Here is a 25,910-nt window from a genome sequence, read left to right on the forward strand (position 1 = left end):
AATCCTGAAGATTTCTAGTGGTGGAGACTGTACAACCACCACCAGGCAAAGCTCCACATGTGTTGCCCTTCATGCTGCACTCAAAGGCATTAAAGCATGCTGAGCTACTCGTATCACTGAGCTCTGCTGCAAAGTTCACCCAGGCACTTGAAAATTTAAAAATTTACATCCTGTTTGCAGAACTGATTGAAGCAATTAAGAGCCACAAATAATTAACTCTGTAAAGAAATGGCAGCTTTAGTACCTCTGTAAACTGCAACATGCATTCATCATTACTGTTTGCAGGGTTATGATAACAACAAATAAAATTACTGTGCAAAGAGGCAGAGTTATTGCTGTTGTGGGAATATTAACTTCAGCATTTAACCAGTATCTTAATTGCAGCACTGCCTTAGAAGACAGATTTGCATTTACAAAGCATACTATAAATATAAATAATAAAAAGTTGGGTAGATCACTTTAGCAATAATTCTGTAAACAAACAAAACTCTGGATTAATTACTTTCCATTTTGCAAAATTTAATTGGTAATTTTATCAAGAGCAAAGTTATCACTGAATAAAATATTTGTGACCAAAGAGAAACTTGTTGAAATATAATCTTAGTTCTTAAATGTTTTGCTAAATAAATTCATATACACTTCTCCAACAGAAATGAAAATATTTTTTGTTGTGAAATTCTGGAAGGATTTGCTACAAATAACCTAAAACTCTTAGGACAGATCGCTGCTTTTATAATGCTTTCCTTCTATAAGGAAACAATCTAAAACTTCCCCTCTGGGAGTTATTCTGTGTGCACTTGCCTCTCTCTGAGGCTTCCATTTATTCTTCCCATCTAGAAACATAACCATTGTTACTCAGCACTGCTTGCGTTGCACAGCAAAGAACAGACAGAAGAAATCGCTCGAGGGAAAAAAACCCAGCCCTGTGGGATGAAAGGACAAAGACTTAAGAGTGTACATCTAATAAACAGTGCAACGTACTCATCAGTAGGTCTGAACTAAAACCACTGTGTCAACTCTTCTTCCACAACTTTGGTTAGCAGGGGAGGAAGAAATTAAGTTAGTAACTGGTTACACCTTAGATGTCAATAAAGTTAAATCTGTTCACTTAAAATGTGTTTTTTTGGTTTTTTTTTTTTTTTTTTTCTTAGATGTCAATAAAGTTAAATCTGTTCACTTAAAATGTGTTTTTTTGGTTTTTTTGGTTTTTTTTCTGTATTCAATCAAGTTTCTAATTCAATTTGAATTTAAATTGAATAATTTTTGTTCTATAAATTCAATATATATTTTTTAACCCTACAGACAGGTCATTTGGAGGTTATTTACTCCCCATATCCACAAACTAGGAGAGAGCCCTGGAACAGGCACCAAAACGGACTGCTTCTGAAGGACTGCTTTGGTCCTGACGATCCAGTATTTTTTACTCATAAAACAGAGTGGAAAGGTTAAAAAGAAGAATATTTCTCAGCACCCCAATGAAAAATTCACATTAAAATGTAAAAGCCTAGCTGCTTCTGAAATGGAAAACAAAAAAATCAGGACAGTTGCAGCAAAAATTGGCTCACTGAAATGAATTTATATCTGACATACCAACTAGAAACAACTGAGAAAGAAACTAATATTTGAGAGCTCAGTCAGCCATAAGCCCAGCAATATGTCTGTCACAACATTTCTTTCTGGATGCACCAAAACTCGGAGCTGAGGACTGGGGAAGTAAATGATCTGCAGAATGTGGCTGGGTGGGAATAAGCACACCAGCCTTAGTCAGAGTTCAGTTTCCCATTTTCAGATCCTATGCAGCCAAAATAAAAAAAAAAAAGAAAAAAAAAAGAAAAAAAAATATAAGAAAACAAAAAAAACACCTATGTTTCTCAGAAAATGTTCCAAAATTTTCAAATTTTAAAGTACATTATCTAAGAATTTCAAATCCTGTTCAAACACTGTAAATAAATTGTATACATGAAGAGGAACTTAAGAATAAAGACAAACAAATTTATCAAGGATATGAGGTATTGCAAAGAGCTGAGCGAAAACGTGGAACGATGACCCCCAGGCAATCTGCCAGGGAGCAATGTATGTCATGATGAACTGCAACTTCTGCAGTAGGTCCCACAGCTGAAAAAAAAAGGAAAAAAAGAAAAACATGGTCACTTTTTAGGCCCTGAGATAATTTCAAAACTAGTATCTGAAAGAAACATTTAAAAAATGTTCCCTGGAATAAGCATGAGACAAGTTATATTGTATTATTAGCTTTCATAGGTATTAAGGCCTTACTTCAGTAAGGCCCCAAAGTATATTCTTCATTCAAAATTCAAACTTGCAATGAGGTACATTTTTGACCACTGTACTGAGGTAGTTCCCAGATTACCTTTCAGAAGTATGTCTGCTCTGATTAGAAAGTGGGAAAACAGATTCTGATATTCACTGACTATATATGACCACAAGTCAGACAGAGGAGAGGAGACTCCAGAAGAAATTGGATACAGTGAACAGAGAAAGTTCAATGTGTGATGTGTGGCTACACACACAGAAATCAGACTTACTTCTCAAGAACACAACATTCTCATTTGTTGACTCAATGGGAGAAGCTATCACAATGTAATCATATGCATGGCATTAATCATTAATTGTAGCTGCCTTTTCAATACCATTGTATCATAAAAATGTTGCATAAATATGAGCTTTTATTGTTGTGCAGTACAAACTGAAAAACACAATGAATTTACATTTGCTTCCTGTAAATTATGCAGTGCTGCAACTAGCAGTTTCTGATTCAAGAATGACATATACTTATTCCCTGGAATACATTTTTCTCCCCTCATCATTTCTCTTGGCATTAGGCCAAAACAGATCTTATGTCTCATCTACTGCAGAGTGGGTTCCTGACAAACTGTCAGGAGAGATTTGGCCATCAATAGACATTAGTGCTCAACACACACAGAAGTTGACAGTGAAACAGGAGTATATACAGCATTTCATGCTCATATAGCAAATATATGTTGAATTTCTTGAAGTAATATTTTTTTTATCTGAGTTAGTGAAAAGCAAGACTTTGCCAACATCCTGAAAGACATTGAGACTGAATCAACACTTGTACATTAAAATGCTTCCAAGGAATGTTCTCAAGCACTGATATTATGCATATTTTTAAACTGTTAGAAAGGCGTCTGGAAAGGTTCTGGTCTAGCCCAGCTAACACTCTTCCAAACGATCTCCAGGAATCCTTTTGAATGAAAACCCTCCATGGTTAATTTCCAGGTGGCAAGTCCATACCTCCACCTTGCATACAACTGGGAGAGTTCCTTAGCACAGCCACAAGCTTCTCCATGACAGGCAGCCTTGAGGACAGAGCACAGCTCTGGGCACACTGCATGTACGAGAATGCTGGCACTCAGAGAGGACACACCTCTGGCCAGCTCCTCTCACCCCTCCTTAAGCCACCACCCTCAAAGTCCCACTTGGCCATCTGTTTCCACAGTGGCAATGCACTTACAGGATGTTTCACTGATCTTCTCCACGGACTGTAGTAAATAATTGCATATTAAACGTGAGAGAAGTAAGAATCACTTGTAGCATTGACCTGTTTTGGTCTCTGTGCTACAAAACTATTAGACAGCAGCTGCTAACTTGGTATAACCAGTGCCATGCTAGATCCAGTTAGAACTAATAAATCTTCCAGTTGAGATGCAAGCAGTGATTCACGTACTTTCTTTGCTTTGGCGTGACTCAAACTAGGAGCAACACACAAACTATAGATTAAACTTACTTTGCACAGATATACTATTTAAAACCACCAAAGCCCTGACAATGCAGAGAACAAACAGAACCAAGCAATCCCTTCAATGCAGAGAGCAGAGTTACCCCTACTTACTTTGAGAAACTTGTATCATACTAGCTTTGTTTTCTACATGTGATTTGCAGACTGCAGCATTAAAGTAGTCAAGTAAAACTGAACTGAAACTCAAATGAACATTTATTTATTTGAATTTTATTTAGCAGGTTGTGGGGTTGGTTTGTTTTGCTTAATTTTTATTTATCTGAAACATCACAATGAACAGCTGGAAGAAAAATTTTATCTGCAAAAAGATTTAAGTGAAGGGCAGGAAAAAGCTAACGATTTGGATCTGAAACCTCAAAAACTCAAAACTGCAGCTCAACCCTGCAAAGTTCTGCCAGTTACAGATTGAAATCACAGAGCCATAAATCACCCCAGCTGCACTCAAAGCACAGAATTCATCAAAAGGTTTTCAAACCTCAAATAAAATTCAGGTTTTGCACTTTCTAGGAAAGCAAATCCAGGAGGACACCCTTCTGGCTCCTAGTTCCAATACGTAACTTTTAGTTGTTCTTTAATATTTACACCTTGCAAAACTTGGCCAATGGAGCCCAAGTTCCCTGTTGAATCTAACAAGTCCTACTGTTTCTGCATTCACCACTGCTTGAACTTGCTGTTGTTTCTTTCAACACTTGCCTCTCAGCTAACATTTCCACAAGACAGGCAAAGGAGCTCATTTCCATTCACAAGAGCATGAAGCAAGAACACTTTAGTGAACCTCTCTTGGTTTTTGAAAGCCTTACAACACCACACTTAAAAGCCTGGAAATGTGTGATTTTCAAGCTACTGCTTTCATTAAGAGTTGTCAAGTGCCTCTATTACCTCTTAAATCCCTGCTTCCAGGGCATGTTCTGCAAAATGCCTTCAGGGTAATATGCCATTAGCATTTTACATCTCTAACTATAATTGCTGAAGGTGATGTCATCTACCAGCTACAACACTGAGATTAGGAAAGGAGGACTTGGCTTTACATTTTCTCTTTTCCATTTCTCTAGAACAATCTGAGAAACTGTTTCTCCTTATCAGTTTTATCCAATTTGCAATATGGTTCCTCCTATATGTGATAGGGGAACTCACAGAGCTTTTCTCACAGAAAGAAACTGAAGTTTCTAAAAACTGCCTTTATAGATAGGGGAAGCTGAGCCATTCTCTCGTTTCAACTACAGCTAGCTGCATTTCAACCTTCAGTAATCCGAAGACATGAGCTAAAGAGGAAAACTTTCATCTTTTTTAAATTGTCAGAAACAATACAGAACAAATTAGAAAGAGAGAGAAAAGGCAAAGCCCATCTGGAGCTGAATCTATTGAGGAAAGTAAAAGGCAACAGAAAGGACTTCTGCAGGTGTACTGACAGCAAAACAAAGACTGGAAAAAAAAATCCCATGGACCTGCTGATGGATGGGGCAGGGACCTGGTGACAAAGGGCACAGGGAAGGCCAAAGTACTCTTTTGTAAGGCCAAATGCCTTCCTTGCCTTGGTCTTTAGTGGTGATGCTTCAAGTCAGAGGCCCCTGAGATCGGTGAGGAAGCGTGGTGAAATTGAGACACCCGACACAGCAAAGGATTAGATAAGGGCATATGAAACCAGACCAGAAAAAACTCACTTAAATGGGACCTCATGGGACACCTCAGCCCTTCTGTGGTTCCGTGAAACACAAATTATCCCCAGTAGAGTTTTGTTTGAATGAGGGAGGGTGAGGTGTAACAATGCTAGGTACAAAGAGGGAACCTTCCCATCTAAAGTCAAGGTGAAAAAAAATAGTCTCTGATGAATTTTAACCCTCTTTTTATAACCGTTTCCTTATATATATATATATACACACAAAAGATTAATTTTTATTTAAGACTCCTGCATCCCAGTTTAGAATGATTTATAAAAAAATATTTGTATTAAGCCTTATTAGATCTTCAATGTTTTCTACAGTTCAATAAGCAGAAACTATTTATAATATATAACACTATATTATTTAGGGGGCATAAAAAATCTAATATTCTGAGATACCTTTATGCATGTGACAGTTTTACACAGTAAACCGTTTTTAAAGTCTTTGATAAACACTTTAAATTATCAGCATGTTCAGTGAATTTAAACCAGTACATTCCCACTACCATCAAGTAAGAGTGCAGAACATGCATCCATCTTTTGTGTTTATTTTATGTGGACACACATTTTATCTTAATCATCCTTAAGTCTTCTATGAGTTCTGAAAGCTCTACTGACTTCTGGCACACCAGTGAGTAATAAACAAAGCAAAGGCAAAGATTTATCTTCCCAGGATTTTCTTTAAATCTGGTTATTCTTACTAAACTAAATTTAACTACCATTACAAATGAAGGTAATGGAAATTAGTTAACATACATGAAAAACAAAAGATTTATGGAGTCTGAAACATCACTGAAATGGTATCTCCTTTTCTCAGTTTGGTAGACTTTAATAAACTAGGCAGAGGTTAACACCTGAATTTATATGACTCAGTGTGAGATGGAGACTGCAATGCTCTCAGCTTTTGGCAGCCCTTCTATGTCTTTGGCATCTGTTGGGATTCTGTGTGGGCAGACTTCTTGGCAACTCTGGGACTAAATAATGCACAAACATTAACATTTTCTTGCTAAGTTGGAATTTTTCTATGTGTTAAAAAAACTGCGTATGTATATATACACATAAGTTTTAAACAAAAATAACGGTCATGCATATATATATAGCTGCATTTTCTATATACAACACAAATAGAGATAAAAAAATTCAAGTGCAGGAAAAAATTATTTCCCAGTTTGAACAGGTATTTCTTTATATTCCTCTTTAGATCCTGAGAACTTGAGATGATTTGAACTGAGACTCTGAGAGGAGTATTTACTTTTTCATGTTAAGCTAATTCTGATCAAGTGGAAACTCCAGCTTTCAGAATTAAATTCTAATACTTACTGGTATATTTTTATTTTCTTTTTGATACATCAATAAAAATTAATATACATCAAGAGGAAAAAGTTGTAAGTATGTATGTGTTTAAGGATATCAAATTAAACTTGGTGGAATAATTTTACTCTTGTTCATGGATTTGCTTTGCAAATCACTGACGTTTGGATTCTTATTTAATACAACTTAAAAAAAAAACTTCACCTATGAAATCCTGCAAAACAAGATTTACTGGAAATACTAAAGGTTTGTAATGCTTATGTCTGAAGTCATTGTGACATTCTATTGGTGTATTTGGACAGCTGTGTTTGAACCTACAAAAATACTTACCAGGATGTCTTTATCTGCATATGCTTACAGACATTTGAAGCCTTTATACTGTGGGCTTCAAAATCATTGTCTAATGCAATACACACAAGAGGATCAAAATATAATCAGTCCAAGTCCCTGATATCAAACCTTGGAGGAAAGAATATATTGCTCAAACACAAGATTCACCACTTAACACTGACACTGTACAAAACACGCATGTTTTAAGCAGTTTGAGTAGCAAGCCTTGAAAGCCTTATGATTGAAGTTAAATGTTAACCAGATGTAATTATGATAAGGATTATGACAATGAGATGATGATAAAACCTAACAGAGCCCTGGGTCTGCTCATGGCAGATGCTGCTTCTTCCTACACTGTCAGCTGATAGCAAGAGCCCAGGGAAGGAACCTGTGGCACTGTAAAAAACAGACTCACATACATCCCAAGGTGGGCAAAAAGGACAAGATCAGAGCTCATCAGCTTAATATGAAGAGGGTCAGACAAGCAAAATAAATCAGTGCAGCTCGGAGTGCACTCCTCAGCTGCACTGCTTCAAGCATTCTCAGGAAAGCCTTCATAGGTATGGATTCTGCCAACACTATATCTTCTGAGAAATATCTTTTTTTAAAGGATTTGGGCCCATGAAAAACTCCTATAGCTGAACAAAGCCAAGTGAAAGGTCCTGCACCTGGGTTGGGGCAATCCCAGGCATAAAAACAGGTTGCTCAGAGAATGCTTAGAGAGCAGCCCTGAGGAGAAGGACCTGGGGGTGCAGGTGGATGAGGCTGGACCTGACTCAGCCACGGGCACTCCCAGCCCAGAGAGCCAAACGTGTCCTGGGCTGCATCCAAAGCAGTGTGGGCAGCAGGGCCAGAGAGGGGATTCTGTTCTTCTGCTCTGCTCTGCTGAGACACCACCTGGAGCACTGCATCCAGCTCTGGGGGCCCCCAGAGCTGACATGAACCCACTAGAGTGGGTCCAGAGGATGGTAAAGAAGAAGGTCAGAGGAATGAAGTGTCTCTCCTATGAAGAAAAGGCTGAGAAAATTTGGGTTCTTTAGCCTGGTGAAGAAAAGGCTCCAGGAAGACTTCATAGCAGCCTTCCAGTACCTAAAGGAGACCTACAAGAGAGCTGAAAAAAGGGGCTTCTTATAGGGGCCTGAAGTGATAGGAGAAGGGGAAAGGTTTTTAACTAAGAGATTTAGTTAAAGCATTAGGAAGAAATTCTTCACTAGGAGGGTGATGAGGCACTGCATCAGGTTGCCCGGAGAAGCTGTGGATGTCCCATCCATGGAAGTGTTCAAGGTTGGGCTGGATGGGGCTTTAGGCAACAGATCTGGTAGGTGTGTCCCTGCCCATAGTAGAGGAGCTGGAAATCAATGACATTTTAAGTCCCTTCCAACCTAAGCCATTCTATCATTCTGTGGTGGCACTGCAGGTTTCTCTCCCAGTGCCTGCATCAACACAGAACAGGCCTCTATCAGCACAAATGCACATGAACACAGACCTCAGGGCATACTGAGCCGTACTGACCCAAGGAGTGGGTGTACATCTCCCTGAACCCCCTTGCAATGGACTTACCCCATCCTAGAGAAAATAAAAAACACCAAAAAAAAAGGAGAGAGAAAATGTAATTTGGGAATAGTGTAATGAATGAAGTCTGACAAAGAGGTCAGTGACAGAAGGCTGAATGAAAAATCAATTAAACCATTCCTCCAATACTAAGAGGAAACATGAACTGTGTAGTGCCCAAGAGAGTTAAGGAGTCTATGGAAAATACCACTGGGATTATCCTGTCAAATATCAGATGTAGCCCTGGGTATTTTACTCAGCAGAAAGTGTCTTAAAAGGGTTTATATGCCACATGTCAAAAGTTGAGGAAACAGCTGTGAACCAAGAGGGTACGGATGAGTAAGACATTGGATTTCAGTATGCACAAATGGCAAGGAATGGATTAAAATATGAATTAATGACTTAGAGCCAGAAGCTTTGAAGTGAAACATCAGATTTAGAGAAGGATGAAAAATCAGAAGAGGAAAGGAAAAAGAGTGAGGCTTTTGACTTATAAGTAGCACCTAAATCAATGAGACATGCCAACTAACCAAGAGTTTTATTGCCACAAAGGCAATAAAAAGATCCAATAGGTTAATTACTAGACTTCAACAAAGCACCAAGAAGGTCAATGCACTTGGCAGCACTTTCTCATAAAATGAAGGAAAACAAGATGACACACATAATTTCTTTCCCATCCAAGGGATTGTGTTGCAGATGTTGAAAGTTAAGCCTGATCAGCACAGGTTTGCCAGGTTGTTACAAACTGGCTGTGTTAGCTGGATCTACTTTGACAAAGATCATCCTTCATAAATGCGTGGTCTTGGATACTATGCCAGAAAGAAGTATACAGAAAGAGAAATATTCTTATAAAAATGTGGATTCCTTATTAGCTGGAAAATGTATTCTGGGAAAGAAGAAAAAGTATCAAACAGGGAAATTGTATATTTAAGTGATCTCAGCAGGAATAAGAGTACTTAGGCAAATAGATTCAGCGTTAATGAAGGCAAATTTAACAAGCTCTGCATCTTTGATTATTTTGCCTTATGCACGAAGACAAATTCAGAACCCTCAGAAGACTTGATGATAAGAAAATATAAGGTGATTTCATATTTTTGTATTGCTAATTAGTTCATCCACACACACAAATTAGGAGGCCATTAAACTACCTGACAGTAACATAGAAGACAGTGAAAGAGGTAAGAAGTCGTAGGCCTATACATTAGAAGGTTAATGGCACTTGGGTTTATCATACTCATTCAGATCCATGTGGTAGATGAATGTGCAAGCTAAGGGTGACTCACTTTTCAGGGCTTAAAGGAAGCTGCACAGATTTGTGAAAAATTCATATTCCAAAGTATAATTGCTCAGTTGTGCTGTAGAGATGAAAGAACTGCTGGTAAGAGCCAGTTTAGCAGCATGCTCCCAGTAGTGAAGAGACTGGCAAGAACCTCCCACTAGGCTTTTGTAGTAGCCAAGAGCATACTACAGTCAGGAGCATCCACAGCCACAATACCAAGTTTTTTTACTGTCTTTACTCCTCCAGCTCAACATCAGCTCTGCTTGAGGTTCCAAAAGCAGTTCAGGGAGATATGACTCCTTTCCACCAGCAAAATTTAGAGGATGCCTGCGGCACTGGATGAAATGGAAAACTGCATTTTTAACAGAGCACAGCAAAAGAGCTGGGGACAAGTCTTGCCCTCAGCATCCTTGCCTCAGGATGCTCAGCACTCAGCCAGTTCCAAACTGATATCCCTGCTGTTTGAATGATTTGCATTTGCTTCTACTTCACACTTAAATACAGGCTCATTCTTGAGCAGCTACTCCAAACATCCTTCAAAAGCATCTCACACATCTGCCATGGCAGGCAGTGCTGGGTACCTTACTCCCCTACTTTTTGTTTGTTTTAATCACACTGAAGAAAAACGGACTGGATGAGCTATAACATCACTTAACCATCCATATGCTCTTCCTCTCATTGCTTTTGCACGTGTTAGAGCTTTTCCTCAGTTAGATATTGTGTCAGTAGACAGCAAAAGGATGCAAGAAAGGCCCATCTTTTCATAATTTCCAAATAAACTACTCAAACCATTTAACATTTGCACTTTTTTTTTTTTTTTTTTACTCTATTACAAGTAAGAATCTCAGATTTTTTCCTAACATTAAAAGTCTAGGAAAAAAATCTCCTAAGTCCTATTAGATACTCCATCTTTGCTATGCCAGTGAAGAATATATTCTCAGTTTTTTGTGGGTTTCCATTTTCACTTAATCTGAACAATCGTATTAACCTTTGCACTGACATTATCTCCTAAAACATCCAGGGAGAACAACTGGCTCATTTGAAAAGTTTACATGAAGTCATGTAGACCAAGACTGTCTCGATTATCTGGTTTGACTTCCTGCAGAATATACATCAGAGCACTACACCCACACATTTTGAATGAGCAACCAGATACTTTTAAAAGGCCATCCAGCTCTGATTTAAAGATTATGACAACAGGAGTTTTGGACAGAAGAATCCCTTGTAGTCAAGGACACAACTTGGTCTCACTACATGGAAAGTCTTAGTTTAAGAAAGATGGAGAAGTCCCGTTTCACTTGAATTGAAAGCTGCAATCATTCTCAAAAACAAGTCAGAAAAATCTTTCTAAATGTTTATCTTGCTGCCTTCCCAAGGCAATTTGAAATGCAAAATAGTACACTCTGCATATGCCTAAATCAACATTTAGTGTTTTCACATTCTGTGAATTGTCAAAATGTAAACAACTAATCATTTTTTAAAAATAATTGAATTAACTGTGTCACATTAGTAAGTCATATGATATTAAAAAATTTTAAAAAATTCTCAGGGATAGAACTGAATAGACTCTCTCGCTCTATGTGTTACCTCAGTGTGGGTGTTTTGGCTAAGAGAGATGAAAATCTGTGAGCAGCAGTTCGGACTTCCTTGTCCCAGCTTGCTCAGGGAGCAGTGTGCTCATTTGGAGTTTCTGATTTGACTAAATTACATTAAATCAACAGTACAACGGGGAAAACAAGGGAAGCACAATCAGTGAACTATTTAGAAATACTCTACAAAACATTATTATAAAAGTTTTATTCCATATAATCTGCATCACGAGTGACTAGTGCATTTGTGAATGCTTGTTGAATTTAGAGATTCTTTCTTCCCCAGTGCCTGGTAGAAGAAAAAAATATTAGCACCATGTTTTGAAAGCATGCAAAGCTTTTTGTGGGCTAAGCTTGCTTAAAAATTGTCACCACTATGACTAAGACACAGTGCTTCTAGTGTTCCCTAATTAAGAGAGTAGCAAACTGTCATTTTCAATGTGCAAACAGAAATCAGTCATGACTGTGTAATAACCTCTGCACAGATAAAGGTGGCATTAATAGGCAGTATTTCAGATTTTGTTTGTATTTTAAAAAATAAGTGCAAACATTAAAATGACTGAGATACAGACAGAATCTGTGAAGACCCATAAAGCTTTCAGGAACAAAGGTGGATGCAGCTTGCTTAGGGCCTTATAATATGAAATAAACATACATCATCTTTATCCTCAAGTGATCATATCCTTCACTGATGTTCCACAATGCTGAGCTAATTAAAGCTCAAACCTTAATTAGGGTAAAGAAAACTTATGCCCTTTATGATATGAAATTAAAAGGAATTTAATTGCTATCATCTGCAATGCTGTTTTTCATACTGGATCTAATGATCATTGTGAAACTGTGCATGTGCTTTTGTAATATAAATAATTCAACCGTTTGACTCAGAATTTTTAAATGGAACAAGGACAATTCCACTTGCTGAACTAATGACCTGCAAAATCTCAGATATTGTTAGATATGAAGATGGAAGCAATTCTAAAATTACATTTTCAAAACATGTCTGCAGTACAGCTTTTAGTCTAGTAGAGCAGTAGTTATTTTAGAAAACATCTCTGCTTAATTTAGTAAGTGTCCTTCATTATCTCATTCTCATTGCTAACACCAGTCTTTCTACTGTGAACAGTAGCTTCAATCTACCCAAGTAACTGTAAAAAATCCTACTGAAAAGACTTTATATCTCTTTCTTACAAAAGCATGCAGTAATTCACAGCAGTGTTTTGTTGACATATGCTCATGATGTCAACATTTTAAAAAGAATTAACAAATAGTGGAACTTTCAATTCTGGCATGCTAATTTTTTGCATGTAAAGAGGTTTTTAGAGAATGACTTTTAGGACTAAGTAAACCATCATTCAGACATGGGACTTCCACCGATGTACATCAGTGATAAACTTCTCTGGAGACAGAAATTTATCCCTTTCTCTAGGGAACATGGTTATGGAAACAAATACTGAAAGCTGGCATAATGCTAGTAAACTTTGCATCGCTTTTGCTGGTTATCTTTCACTCTAAGCTAAAGGCTTAAGAAGTTACTCTAGTCCTGTTTTAGAACCAGAGTATGGTGGAGGGGGATCTTGTTAAAACAGAGCTTTGTCTCATCTCTTTTACTCCTCTTCTTCTGCCCTTCCTCCCCAGCCCTTGCCTTCTCACCCCAGCAGAGAGAAAGCAGAACAACAGTTCTGAGGGTGAAGGCTTGAAGCAGGTGAAGCTTCTGCTGGAGTGTGTTCCAAGAGTTCAGAAAAAAGTGTGAGTTCAAGTTACCTTACCAAATTGTGATTCCTCCTTTCTCATCCTCCCTTACAGCAGCACAGAAATAAACCAGGAAAAGCATTTAATTTCTCCTTCACTCTTTCCCTAAATGACTGGGAACTCCCAGTGTAACACAAATTAACTGGGCCTTTCCATAAGAAGCTTGAAATGTCCAGGTGGGCATGGACAGCAGTATATATACCCCTTTGTGTAGAAGGGCTAAATATTTCCACAGCACAAAGCAGCAATCAATATGGAACCAGGTCTTTCTTGTCTCAGAAACTAAGGGATGCTACCTGGTTCATACCCACACATATAGTAGGAATATTTTAGGCAAAGAAGCCTGAGCAAAAAAAGCCAAACAAAACAAAGAACAACAAAACCAAACACCTCACCAGAGTTACCCCAGACAAATACTTTTAAATCTTCAGTACTTTCCCATGTTTTCTCAAGGTATTAGTTAAGCCTAATTCTTTTGGCTTGGATTCCAAACCAAGACAGGGTCTGACCTGACTGATGCAGAAAGGCTTTGGTAGTTTTAAAATAAACTCAACTGGAGCACACTTCAAGGGTTAACAATGTAATAGAGAGGAAGGAGCACTGAGGTTAAGGTTAAGGGCAGCACCACAAGGATAACAGGCTGAAAATAGGAAAAGAAAAATGTTAAGGCTGACATTAGGAAAACATTTATTATCATGAGGGTGATTAGATAATGGAATAATTTCCCAAAGGAAGTTGTTGAGTCAACCACTAGAGGCATTCAAAGGAAACCGAGATAAAAACACCAGGCGATTGATCTGGAGAGCAGTCCTGCACTAATGACCCAAGAGGCTCTTTCAAACTCACTGAGGATTCTCCTCTTGAAAGCAACAATTCTGAAATTTATATAGCAACATGTGAACAAAAAGTAGATGAAAAACATTTCACAAAGCCAGAAAAAACACTTAATCAAAGCCTTTTTTTCAATTTAACATATATTTTTCCTCTATAGTACCAATAATCTGAGTCTATGTATGCATTCATTACTTCTAAGAACTCCTAATACACATTGATTAGCCAGGTGACACTGAGAAGATACATTTTCCGAAGAAATTATAGGAGCTGTGAAACTTGCCTTATGAAACACAATGGACATCATGAAGAAATCCAGCAAGAAATTTTCTGAAATGTCTCTGTAGTCAAATCGGAAGAAGATCACAGTAAAGCTCAAAGTAACAAATTGATTAATAGGATTACAGAATGAGGAGCGGAGGAGCTTCATCCCAGCAACTGTTATCAGGATAATGTCACAGCTGTAAGAAAAACAGAGAAAAACCCAATCAAGTCATAAGCCATTAAATTAAGAAGCTCTTAAACACAAATATCTGTACTGGATGTATTTGAGATTCCTATGCATATCTAAATCTACATATCTAATTTATTAAAAGGATACAGAAGTAATAACAGAAATCATCACGTTTATTTTACTTATGTGAAATTTTGTATTTTTCCCTTATCATTTTGACACATTTTTAAGTTGTAAACAAACCTGAACTCTGTACTAAAAAGAGTAGTAATAACTACTAAAACCCAAGAATCTACACCAAACATTTTTATATCCCTCTTAAAATAAAATTTCTCTCCAGGAAAACACCTTGGCACTTTCATTAATACATTACTGTAATTTGAAAAAAAAAAAACAACACTTTAAACTATTTTTTTATTATTACAAGAAATTTCACTTACTGACAGAATTTATAATTTTACTTATAAATTCATTATGCACTGCCAAAATTCTGGATAGAAACCATATAGATGTAAAGCGTTTGAAATTCTTACCACTGTTCTTGATCAGAAAGTTGACTATTCTATATGATAATTCATCAGATGAAAAGAAATTGTGTGGCACCTATGTCTTCCAAGACATGGAGACTTCAGTGGTTAATGAGTGAGAAAGTAAGCCAGGTATTTGCAAAATGCATAGAAGGTTCTCCTTCATCCTGCTGCTAAGCAGAATACCTGCTGCCATGACTGACACTTGGCAGGCTAGAAAACTCTCAACAGGTTTTCACCATCCTAGCAAGATTCTTATTTTCCAGGCTGATTTTATTTTATGTGGCATTTATTCATTATTGTGTATCTCCTGTAATGCAAATGCACTTTATTTTGGGTGCTGGTCATTCTAAAGGATCAGCAGGGCATTACTGTTGGAATGAAACACCAAGCTGACCTTATTTTCCACCTTGTCAAAGCCATTCTTTTCAATTTGCCCCACGTTTCTGAATGGAAAAATCTAACAACTTAGCTAATTAGATTCTGCAGCCCCCAGAAGCCATCCCAGCATATACTATATGAACCAGTTGTACATCTCTTTCTTCAGAAAGAAGAAAATTCTTGCAACATGGAGAATTTTCACATGGAAACTTACAGATCATCGAGTAAAAGGAAGACTTTTTTTGTCACTGTGCCTGCTACCATGATGAAACTTTCACCAAAAAAAAAAAGATACTTTACAAAATAATGCCTTCAGAGATAATGGAAAATAATTCACTCATTATTCCTTCCTCCTTAAAAATACTGCCACACAAGTTGCTTTTCCTGGGGCCTTAATTCCTGGGAAAAGATATAAGGGAGAATGAGAAGGGGGGCTGATTTCCAGTGCCTCCTTGTCAGGTAACAGGGCCAGGCACTGTCAGCATGAGTCCTGTTAATAACCAGCACATCAGGGTCTGGAAAGCTCAAGCAAACTCCTGACTATAAAGGAGCTATTCTGCCTCCTCAAGAAGCACACTGCTGCAGTCCTTTAAATCACTAAGCAAGGTGAAGCTTCTTTAAAAGATAAATTCAATTTTAGGGAAACTCTGACATCAAATCACACAAAATGTACCACCTCAGATGCTTTCAGACACAGAGTGGGAGAGTGTCTTCCCTTCCCTACAGCATGATGGGGTCTGATCCTTGGGTGGTCACTAACTAAGGAATGTTCCAGCAACAGAAAACAGAGATTTATGCATTAAAGCACAGCAAGTACAACCCTCAGCAGCACTGTATATGGAAGTAGCAAGGAGAATCCAGGATCCCTCATGGGTTTACAGAGCGAACTCTGTAAACCGGTGAGGGTTAACAGAGTTAGTTAAGAGGTAGGATCTGAAGATGAGTGCTTTGTGTGTGGCATTTGGATGGCAGCTGTAGGGAGAATGTATTAAAGAGAAGTGCCAGAGGAAAAGGGAGTTTCATGGATAGACCAGAGTTACAAGGAAAAGGAGAAAGCAGGTTTTACACAGGTGATCACACAGACACAAGGGGGATGGGGAAGGAAAGGACTGCTGTGGTATTCCCCCACAGGCCAAACAATCAGAGACAGACAAATGTAATTACTTTCTTTAATCTCAAGACTTCTGGGGGTCTGACTCATTTCTTCTGAACACTTGAGGGAGGTGATACTTTAAAGTGTAATCTAGCTTGGAGGAATGACTATGTAAAAATAGCACCTTCCTAACCCTACATATTTGCTCCGTGCATGTATTCAGTCACGTCTGCTAGCTAGTAAAAAATGGCTTCTGACTACTTTTAATTCTCTCAGCCTTGCAGAACTAAATAGAGAGAGGAGTGTGGCTTCAGTGTCACCCTGGACAATACACCTGAACTCTTGAAACACCTTGGCTGTAGCATCTTCCAAGTACCTGGGGGTAAAAAAGGTCAGTGGAGATACAGAGGTTATCAATGAGTGACTGACAAGAGTCTTTCTGGAAAAGTAGTTGTCTGTGGGAAATACACAGAAAATTTGACTAATGCCCTGGTCCAAGTTTCAACCCCTAAAAGCAGATGTTGACCTTTCCTTATAGTTGTGTAGTTCCTAAAGCTGTGTTGCTCCTCAAGAGAGAGATATAATTAAATTAACATGCAATTTTTACATCAAAGTTCTTTTATCTAATATTTGAAATTAAAAATCTGAGTTATTATGGATACTGAGGAAGTCCTCCCCACCTCCCAGCATTTTTTCTTGTCACTGGAACATTCCAAGGCTGTTTCTTTGTTTTATCATCTGCATCACTGTCATTCTGATAAAAAGACTGCAGAAACTCTGCTCACTGGGGATACTGCAGTCACTAAGCCTGCTGAATATCTGCAGTAGGCAAGTCACTGACTGAAAAACTTACCATAAAAGGCTGTCTGCAAGGATCATACTGTGAGACCATGGATCAGCACCACCAGTTCTGCTTAATATCTAAGACATCAGACTTCATCAAAACTTGTACCCCACCTTTCTCAAACCACTCTTAACGCAGGACTACCCACCTTTTTATAGTGTTTAATATTTTACTCAGCCTTTAAAGACTTGTGTGGTGAAGCTTCTGATAACTCCTTTGGGAGTCTACGGCATAGCGTTAGAAATCCTCAGTTAGGAAATGTTTCCTGATATCCAGCCTAGATTTCTCATTTTCATCTGATTAATTCTAGTTACCCCACTGAGTTTATGCCCATCAAACACCTGCAGCCCGGTATAGTGTGTCTTGCCTTTAATTGACATTTAGACCTTCCATATAGATCTATATATAGCTCTTTAATCTTTTAATTTCACTCTCTCTCACTGGAGACATATTTTAGTGTACTAAGGTAGTTTCGCATTTTTCTTGCGGCAAAACCAATTATTATTGTATTTTGAACTAATATGCATGAAAGCAAACTGCGACGAGATTACAGGCTTATTTAAAAACAAATTCCATTTCTCAGTTTTCAGTCTAAAACCAAATATTCTACTAATCACATGCTCTGAGTTATAATCTACTTACTGTGTACCAAGCTTCTTGTATTTACTAATTGAGAAAGCATCAATGGTGAGTGCATTCAGTATTATAGCTGGATATAAAATGTATTTCTCAAAGCACTGTAGCCACACATAAAGCCTTTCAAACCACATCAAATGAGCAGCATCTGAAATGGAAATTCAGATAACAGTTTGTGTCATCAAATCATCAGCATTTTTTGCACTGGAGTACCACAGAAGACACTAATTATCTCACATTAATACATATAGTCAACCAACTAATTTATGAAACAATGGAATTCATAATTCTTTGGCAATAGAGAAATGATTTTGTTCTCTGAGTTTAGAGAGTACCTGTTTTGCTGCTTATAACTGCACTCCTGAGACAATAAAAGATAGTACATGCTAGATGGTAGTTTTTATATCATCCAGTTCTTCAGTCAGTATATTAAATAGCACTCTCAGTGGATGTAATGACCCCAGAGAGGCCATCTCCAGCTCTGGCACTGACCTGCTGAATCACCTAGGAATCCTCTTCTGAGCTCTGTGCCTCTACTTACCCATCTTATAGTAGCAAAACAAACTATTCATTAGACTGTACCTCACTGATAAATGAAACACCCCTTGAGATCTAAAGACTGAAGAATTAACAGGAGCTAGAAACTGTAAGAGATGTTTCCTAAAACACTTAGACACTGTGAGAAGCATCACATCTCACATCATTCCTCTCTAAGGAATAGCCTTTTTTTGCAGTAGACTTTACTAACAATACCACACTGCATAATAGGAGTATTAAACAAGAACAGAATGCTCTGTGCAATCCAATGAGAACTTAGGTGAACTGAGTGCAGAAGCACTTGTGTACAGACAAAAGCAACACCTTTTTCCTCAAAGCTCAGCTAGACAAGGTTATTGGAAAAACAGGGAACACAAAAAGGCAGACCTTGGTATTAACTCAGAAATAAAAATGCCAGCTACTGAATAGCCAATAATCATCCCTGCAAAATGAAAACAATTATGTGTAGACAGCCCCTCTTCCATACACACCTTTTCAATGACAGTAAAGAAGACATGCTGAATCAATGGATTTCTGTGTTCTACAGGCATAGCTGTATATTGCATAGGCTAAGAGAAAAATCTAAAAGCAATCCTAAATTAGGTTGAAGTCATACTTTGCCAGTACCTTAAGCTAAGGCAATGCTCTTGAAAAATCCCCCTTCAGAAAATATAATTAAATTCAGTTTCTTGCTATAACACAAAAATATTTCCTCTTCATTACCTAAAGGCCACCTCCTGAAAGTTCATACACACAGCCAAAATGTCCATTTTGGAACCTAGCTGTTCTTCTCCGTCCCTCTCTCTTCCTCCTCCCACTGAGCTCAAGAGTTTCAGCCATGTCCAAAGCTGAGCTCAGTGTAAGAGCTTAAGCTTCAGTAAAGAGATAAGAATATCACACAAACCAAACAGAAGGTAGGTGCAGGAGCAGAGTGAGGTCTGTTCAGACAATGGAGACAGAAAAAAGAGCTCACATTCAGAGGGGCCCCAGGGAAAGACGTGGATGATTTGAAAATGGCTTACACGAACCTGTGGGGTATAAAAGCAGTAGTGGGGAGGAAGAAGAAGACAAAATAACCTACTGTATCAGGGTTTCTTTCTCATTTAGTCCTGCACTAGTTTCTACACATCTCTTGTACCATAAGCTCATACATCTTGACCTAAGCCTTTCATCCTGCAGCCAGCCAAGCCAATGGCAATAACTGAGTTATCTCACAGGAGCATCACAAGAACTGGCCTGATAATCATTCAGAGTCTATGCAGCAAAGTCAGGAACAAGCCTGTGGAGTTGTCACTGTCAAACAGTTGTTAGTCTGATTGGAAGCAGTCATTTGTCTTTCAATAGCACTACCCTTGTAAAAAAAAAGGATTAAAATTAAAATCTATGCAGTTAAAACTCCTTACAGACATCTTATTTTGTGTATTTGTCCTTTCAGTGTCCACACCTGACAATTACGGGGTTCTACTGTCATTTTTCCAAGTTTCTCTTTCTATTCAAACAGGGAACATTTTAATGTTTAGTTCCTACATTTTTATTACAGGACAAAAGAAAGAACACAGCCTGTCAGACATATCTATCAAAGGGATTACCTTTTCCACAGTCTGTCTCATCTCAAACATGATAAAAAACCTCTGCAGCTGCCTAAGGGCCTGAAATATATATATAGGTTTTTTCTTTTTACTCTTGTTTTCTAACACACAACACCAGCTACATTGCAATGATATTTAGAAACCAAAGTACTGGAATGGACCACATATAAATGAGTACTGTAAAAGAAGAAAAAGAAGCCTGTTCCCCACAGTGAGCAGCATGAGAAATGCAGCTGGATCTCAAAACAGAAGGAAACCCATCTGTGGAAATCAGTCCAGCAGGTCTCTACCTTCAACCTTTTCAAATGCTGAGTCACTGCATTTAGGAAAACAATGTTTTCTGACAAATGAAGACAGACTTAATCAGGACAAGGCAAAGAAATCCTACAGTGGTCTTTTATGATTAAGTCCTGAAACAAACAGAGCAATTGGGTATTTATCAGAATTACTAGTTATCAGGGACAGGAAGTCCTGGACACTGTTTTCAGCTGGGCATGCTGCTTAATAATATTTGTATTTCTATTATACCTACCTTTGCATATTACAGTGAAAGTTATAAGGCAACCTTCAGTCAAGTCTCTTGGGCACTTTTTTTCATACCCAACCCTTGTATGGAATGTAATCATTGTGAAACACATAATTCTTTTAAAAATAAAAACTATTTAAATCCTTAATGTTTGGTTTTCCTGGGAGTGATCTAAACTCTTTTGTGGTCTAGTTGAAGAACAGACTAAAGTCCCTCAACAGACTGTTCTGCAAATGCTGCCTTCAAACACTTCAGAAACATATATTGAGAATTATTAAGGCGTGGGATCCATCAAGAAATGACAAGCAAGCTTTCAGCTGGTAGCAAAGGCAAGAAGAGAGCTGGGGTGGAAGGGGGAAGCTTTGCTTCTCAAAGCACACTGCCTGCTTCAGAAATAACTCTGTCAGAACAGGAAGTCAGATCTCAACATACTAAAATATTGACTGATATTCACATGCATCAAGGCACTACACACTGAAGCCAGCAGACATCAGCAAGAATAAATCTCAAAGATAATTTCAGTTCTTTTCAGTTCTCATGTTCTCTACAAAAGCGTTACAATTGAAATTCAAACCCTTAAAGTGCACTACATTTGCTGATATGTCAGAAATCAGACAAAAATCTGCCTCAATTTCATCAATCTTTTAAGTTTTTAAATTATGTAGAATGCCAATGTATTAGACATGAACTATACCATGTCAAGCAACAAGTAACAGTACTGAAATGCAACACAAAAGGCAGATCAGACATGAAAGATCACATACAGGCTGTGAAATGATTAAGGGACAGGAACATTCAACATAGGAGAAACAGAGTGCTGGGATTGCTTAACTTGAAGAAGAAAAAGCCTTGGGGGCATCTTATTAATCCCTGATTGGCAGCATTTTTGGGGTATAAACACCTGATTGGGGAAGGTAATGTTGATGGATGTTGGTGTTGATTTTTCACAAACAGGACAGGACAGCCAGGTGACACATCCCAAGCTTTTATTTGGGCACCAATCTCAGCTACAGATACAGGAGATGGCACAAGCTCACGTCTGCCACAAGCAGCTTTGTTACTGAATATTTTAAAGGCTTTTCAGCCAATACCATATTGCTAAAGCTTACAGACAATTGTTCTAGCCAATCACTAAAAGCACACACACACCTGCTTCAAACAACACTTGCTTCTTTGCTTTCTATTAACAATACACAATACTCTGTGATTTAGCTTAAAATTTTCTATCTTGGTAAGCATATTTCTCTGCAGCCTTAAGGTCTATCTTAGCCAAGCCTAAAAACTCAACTATTGTTTCATGTCCTTGCATATTGTATTATTTTATCTTCTTTACTTTCAGGCTTTGCAGCTGCAGCTAGCTCTAAGCTCTCTGCTTTTTCTTTCCTAAGGCCTATTTTCACACCTTCTGAAAGTCTTCTTACCTTTACTGTTTCCCACAATGGAGCCACTCTGTTCTCAGCAGTGGCCAGTGACAGGACAAAAGGAAATGGGTGCAAATTGAAAACCCATTTAAACAAAAAAATAGCCACCAAAACCCACAAAAATAGAAAAGAAGGGGAAAAAATCCCAAAAAACCCTAAAAAAACACCCAAACATCACAATTTGAAGAAACCTTTCTTACTGTAAGGATGACTGACTGCTATTACAGAATGTCCAGAAAGGTTTTAGAGTCTCTGTGCTTGAAAATATTAAAAACTGGACACAGCCCTGAACAATGTGCTCTAGCTGACGCTGCTCAGCATCAGACCAGACATCTCCAGATGTGTCTGCCTGGCCTCAGCCCATTTGGGCAGTGGCCTGAGAAGACAATTCCTACAGGTTCACAGATCTGCTGGTGATGAGGTGTAAAAATTAAAATGATCACATATGTGCGCTACTCAAAAGTAAAAGGATAATTTATTCCCACAGCCCTGTTACTCCTGGATTTTTTTAAATTTTTTTTCTTTTTGTTCTTCAAACCAGGGCAAGCTGGAAGTCACTGTATCTACCATTTAGAAAAGACTGTATTACAAACCTCTCACTTCCCGCTGCTGGTGCTCTTTGCTTTTGAGTATGGGGTGGGAGATCCACAGCCAGGGGTGATGCTTGCGGAGCTGAGGGAGGATGTAATGTGTTACAAATCCCACTGTCCACGCCAAAGCAAACAGGACAATGCTGAGAAATGGCTGGGCCAAAGCAGGACAAAAGGAAACATAGTTAAAATTTGCACACAACATCTATATATTTTTTTAAAGCATTTTTTGACAGTTTCTATGATTGTAGCTTTGTGCCATTCATTTTTATTCCTATGTTCAAATTCTTGACTCTAGGTGAATATGGATTTTGAAATGTGTGTTTTGCATACACAATTAATCAATTTTTTTCCTCTGTGATTGAAAAAAAAAAGGCAAAACGTCAGGCTTATTCATTCTGTCCTATAGGTTACATATTGTAAGAGCTGTGGAGGTTTAAGCAAAGAGGTGTCAAATAAGTAACACCGAAATTAATACAAATACTCAGAAACTAACTGCTTTGCAGATATGATAATGTTATCATGACCAGTAAATACATTTTCACTAACTTCTCTTCCCACAGTGTCTATTCTTTCCAGTTAAAGCATCCCTGTGGTTTTGCATAAGAGATATAATACCTTAGGGGGGGATAAAAAAAGATAGATACACACCCTTAATGACAGGAACACAGTACTGGCACTGACAGCAAATGACAGAACAGCAGCTGCCGTGCAGACAATGAGATCCGATTTCAAGATTTCTCTCTGTGAAAATAATTATTTTACACAAAATTAGTAAGGCAACACTATTTTAACCAAAGTAAATTACTCTGTTCTCAATTACCTACCCTCTGCATTGTGATAAAGCTAATCAGCACTCCATAATACAAAAGAATTTTCTCCACTCTGCTTTGGGAAATTATTTCTCCACATGCCAGGTTTGCTGAAGTAATCACATTTAAATTCTTCGTGCCTAATTTCGAATTATATTTTTAAATAACAAAATTATAATATTGGAGAAATGAAAGCAATACATTTTAATACTGAATCTGATTCTTCTTGAGGAGTGTAACTGTTTTCCATTATGACTTTCTTATTTTTGGGAATCAAAATTCCATTTCCTATTTTCAAGAATTAATATTTCTTATTCCCTTTCTGTTGCAATACTGAAAAAAGTCATGCTTCTCCATAATGCCTTCTAAGACACAACATTAATACATTTATTATGTTCTAAATATTATGACATATCCCAGTCTCTGATTTTCTTTATTGGAAGTAAAATTGCAGCAAAATTTTCTGGATTTTAGACAAGGCTTTTTTCCAGTGTCTTTGAATGATAATGAAAGGCCATGTCTGCCCCTATGTAAGGATCTGTAACTATGGTAGGAGTAACTTTGTTTCTAAAGATTGGAAATATCACTGTCTTTACAGCACATTTTTCTTGTTATTAAAATGTCATTCTCGGTAAACAAATAAACAAGATAGCTTGTGATCTGCATGGTCTTCTGAATTGTACTTCAGAGGTCACCCAAATGCTTTTGTGAGTAAATGAAAATCTTGTCTTAGATTTATGAGAAGGGCATTTAGGTTCAGCACTCAATACTGCTGCTAAGTTACCAAATGAGAAACTATTTGCAGCTCTTGATTTAGAAGCTGACTTATGCTTTTAATTCAAAGATACCTTGAAACAACACGTGAAAAGCAACACTTTTGTTAGAACCAGTGGTTCATCTGACTTCCTGGTGGTGCAATTTAGGTAAGCTTAATGTATCTCATCAGAGAAAAAGAAAGAAAACTAAAATAATGATGGTATGGCAGATCTACAAATAAAGGAGATAAAAAGAAAGCAAGCAGAACAAGCGAAGAACAGAAGGGCTGCGAATTACCGGGGAAGCTGGTAGCAACCTCTATATTTAGGCTGCCTATCACTCCCTGTTATGAAAGATGCTTCTCAGTAAAAGGTCACCAGCATCAGCACTTCCACTTACTGCAGCAGGACTAAAAAGCCTTCAGGCTCTGAAAGTACTTTTGTTTTGTCCCAGGAAACTCCAATATGGCTTAGCTGAAATCTCAAGCGACCACCACGGTCTTTGCCCTTCCCAGGCTGCTCAGGAGCATGTACATACCTCCAAAAAAGAGGTGATCCCTCCACTCTGAGATCTATCCTTCCCTGGACAGCCCTGTACTCTGCATGGGCTACATGTGCTGGGAAGGTATGGGAGCAGAGTTAGGTCTTTGTAACTCTCCTGACCATCTTTTCAAAGCACAGCTCTGCTAACCTCGCCCCTTGGCTGTTGTGTTCAACAGAAGAACCACAACGTGAGGGAGCCCACAGGAAAAGCCTTCTCTTCCCTGACTAAACTTTTGCTCCCTGCCTGGCCCCACAGGTCTTCTCTGTTAAGTTCTCTCTATTCATTTCTCTCACAACTTTCTTTCACTAGCAAGTAGCAGTACTGAAAAAACACGGCCTAATAAAAATGAGTAACAAAATTATTATCATGCAGTGTAGATGATGCTTTTAACCTTTCCAGATATTTTTAAAGATATTGGATACAAAATCTATGTGAAACAGCAGTATCTGAGAAAATTAAGCAGTGTCAAATTTATATGGCACTATTTCAGCCCTTTTGTGAATACACAGCACGAAAAGTCTTGATCAAGTATCATTTTCTGCACAGCTGAATTCAACTACTCAATAATCTAAAACAACCTTCTAAGAACAACAAACACGCTCCAATCACATTCACAAGCTCTTCTGTACAGCCCAAAAGGCTTAATATTAGAATTACTGATTTCTCTCACAGTCAGATGACTGAAGAAGCTGACACTTTAAAAAACATGTAAAATATCAGGAATTTAGCTGTAAAATCAGCAGAGGTGATAATGAGGCATATTTTGGGGAGAGGTGGTATCCTAACTTGCCATTCCAGGCCAGATCACCAAAGAGAATCTTTTCAAACACTACATTACATTCAGAAGGGAACATATTACACAAATTATATTGCACAGGACTTGTATTTCCCATCTTTATTTTGCAATGAATGATGTCCTTTTTACAGCGCTCTCATTCCTTCTGACAATCCCGTACAGAAAAAGGCCTACGTTTTTAAGGAAATTATTATTATTCAAATATTCAACTCCAAATTTGACAATTGATTTCCATTTCTGGCAATATTGAAAGTGTTTAAAGTGTCATATAGGCCCAGGCTTGTTCTTCTGCCCTTGAACTGAACTGTTTCAAAATGTAAATACACT

The 25,910-nt window shown here is 37.9% G+C and overlaps 1 protein-coding gene across 2 annotated transcripts in view; it reads right to left on the minus strand.

Moving 5' to 3' along the window:
* PCNX2 (pecanex 2) overlaps nt 1-25,910 on the minus strand; it is a 149,193-nt gene that overhangs the window by 57,221 nt on the left and 66,062 nt on the right. For both annotated transcript variants that reach the window (XM_015621574.1, XM_015621573.1), the window contains exons 18-22: nt 23,328-23,420; nt 22,680-22,830; nt 18,020-18,161; nt 14,362-14,539; nt 2,007-2,115 (exon numbers count right to left, since the gene is read on the minus strand). In XM_015621574.1, coding sequence (XP_015477060.1) covers nt 2,007-2,115; nt 14,362-14,539; nt 18,020-18,161; nt 22,680-22,830; nt 23,328-23,420 — 673 coding nt within the window. The remainder of the gene's footprint in view (nt 1-2,006; nt 2,116-14,361; nt 14,540-18,019; nt 18,162-22,679; nt 22,831-23,327; nt 23,421-25,910) is intronic.

Source organism: Parus major, chromosome 3 (genome assembly GCF_001522545.3).
Source record: "Parus major isolate Abel chromosome 3, Parus_major1.1, whole genome shotgun sequence".
Lineage (NCBI taxonomy): Eukaryota > Metazoa > Chordata > Aves > Passeriformes > Paridae > Parus > Parus major.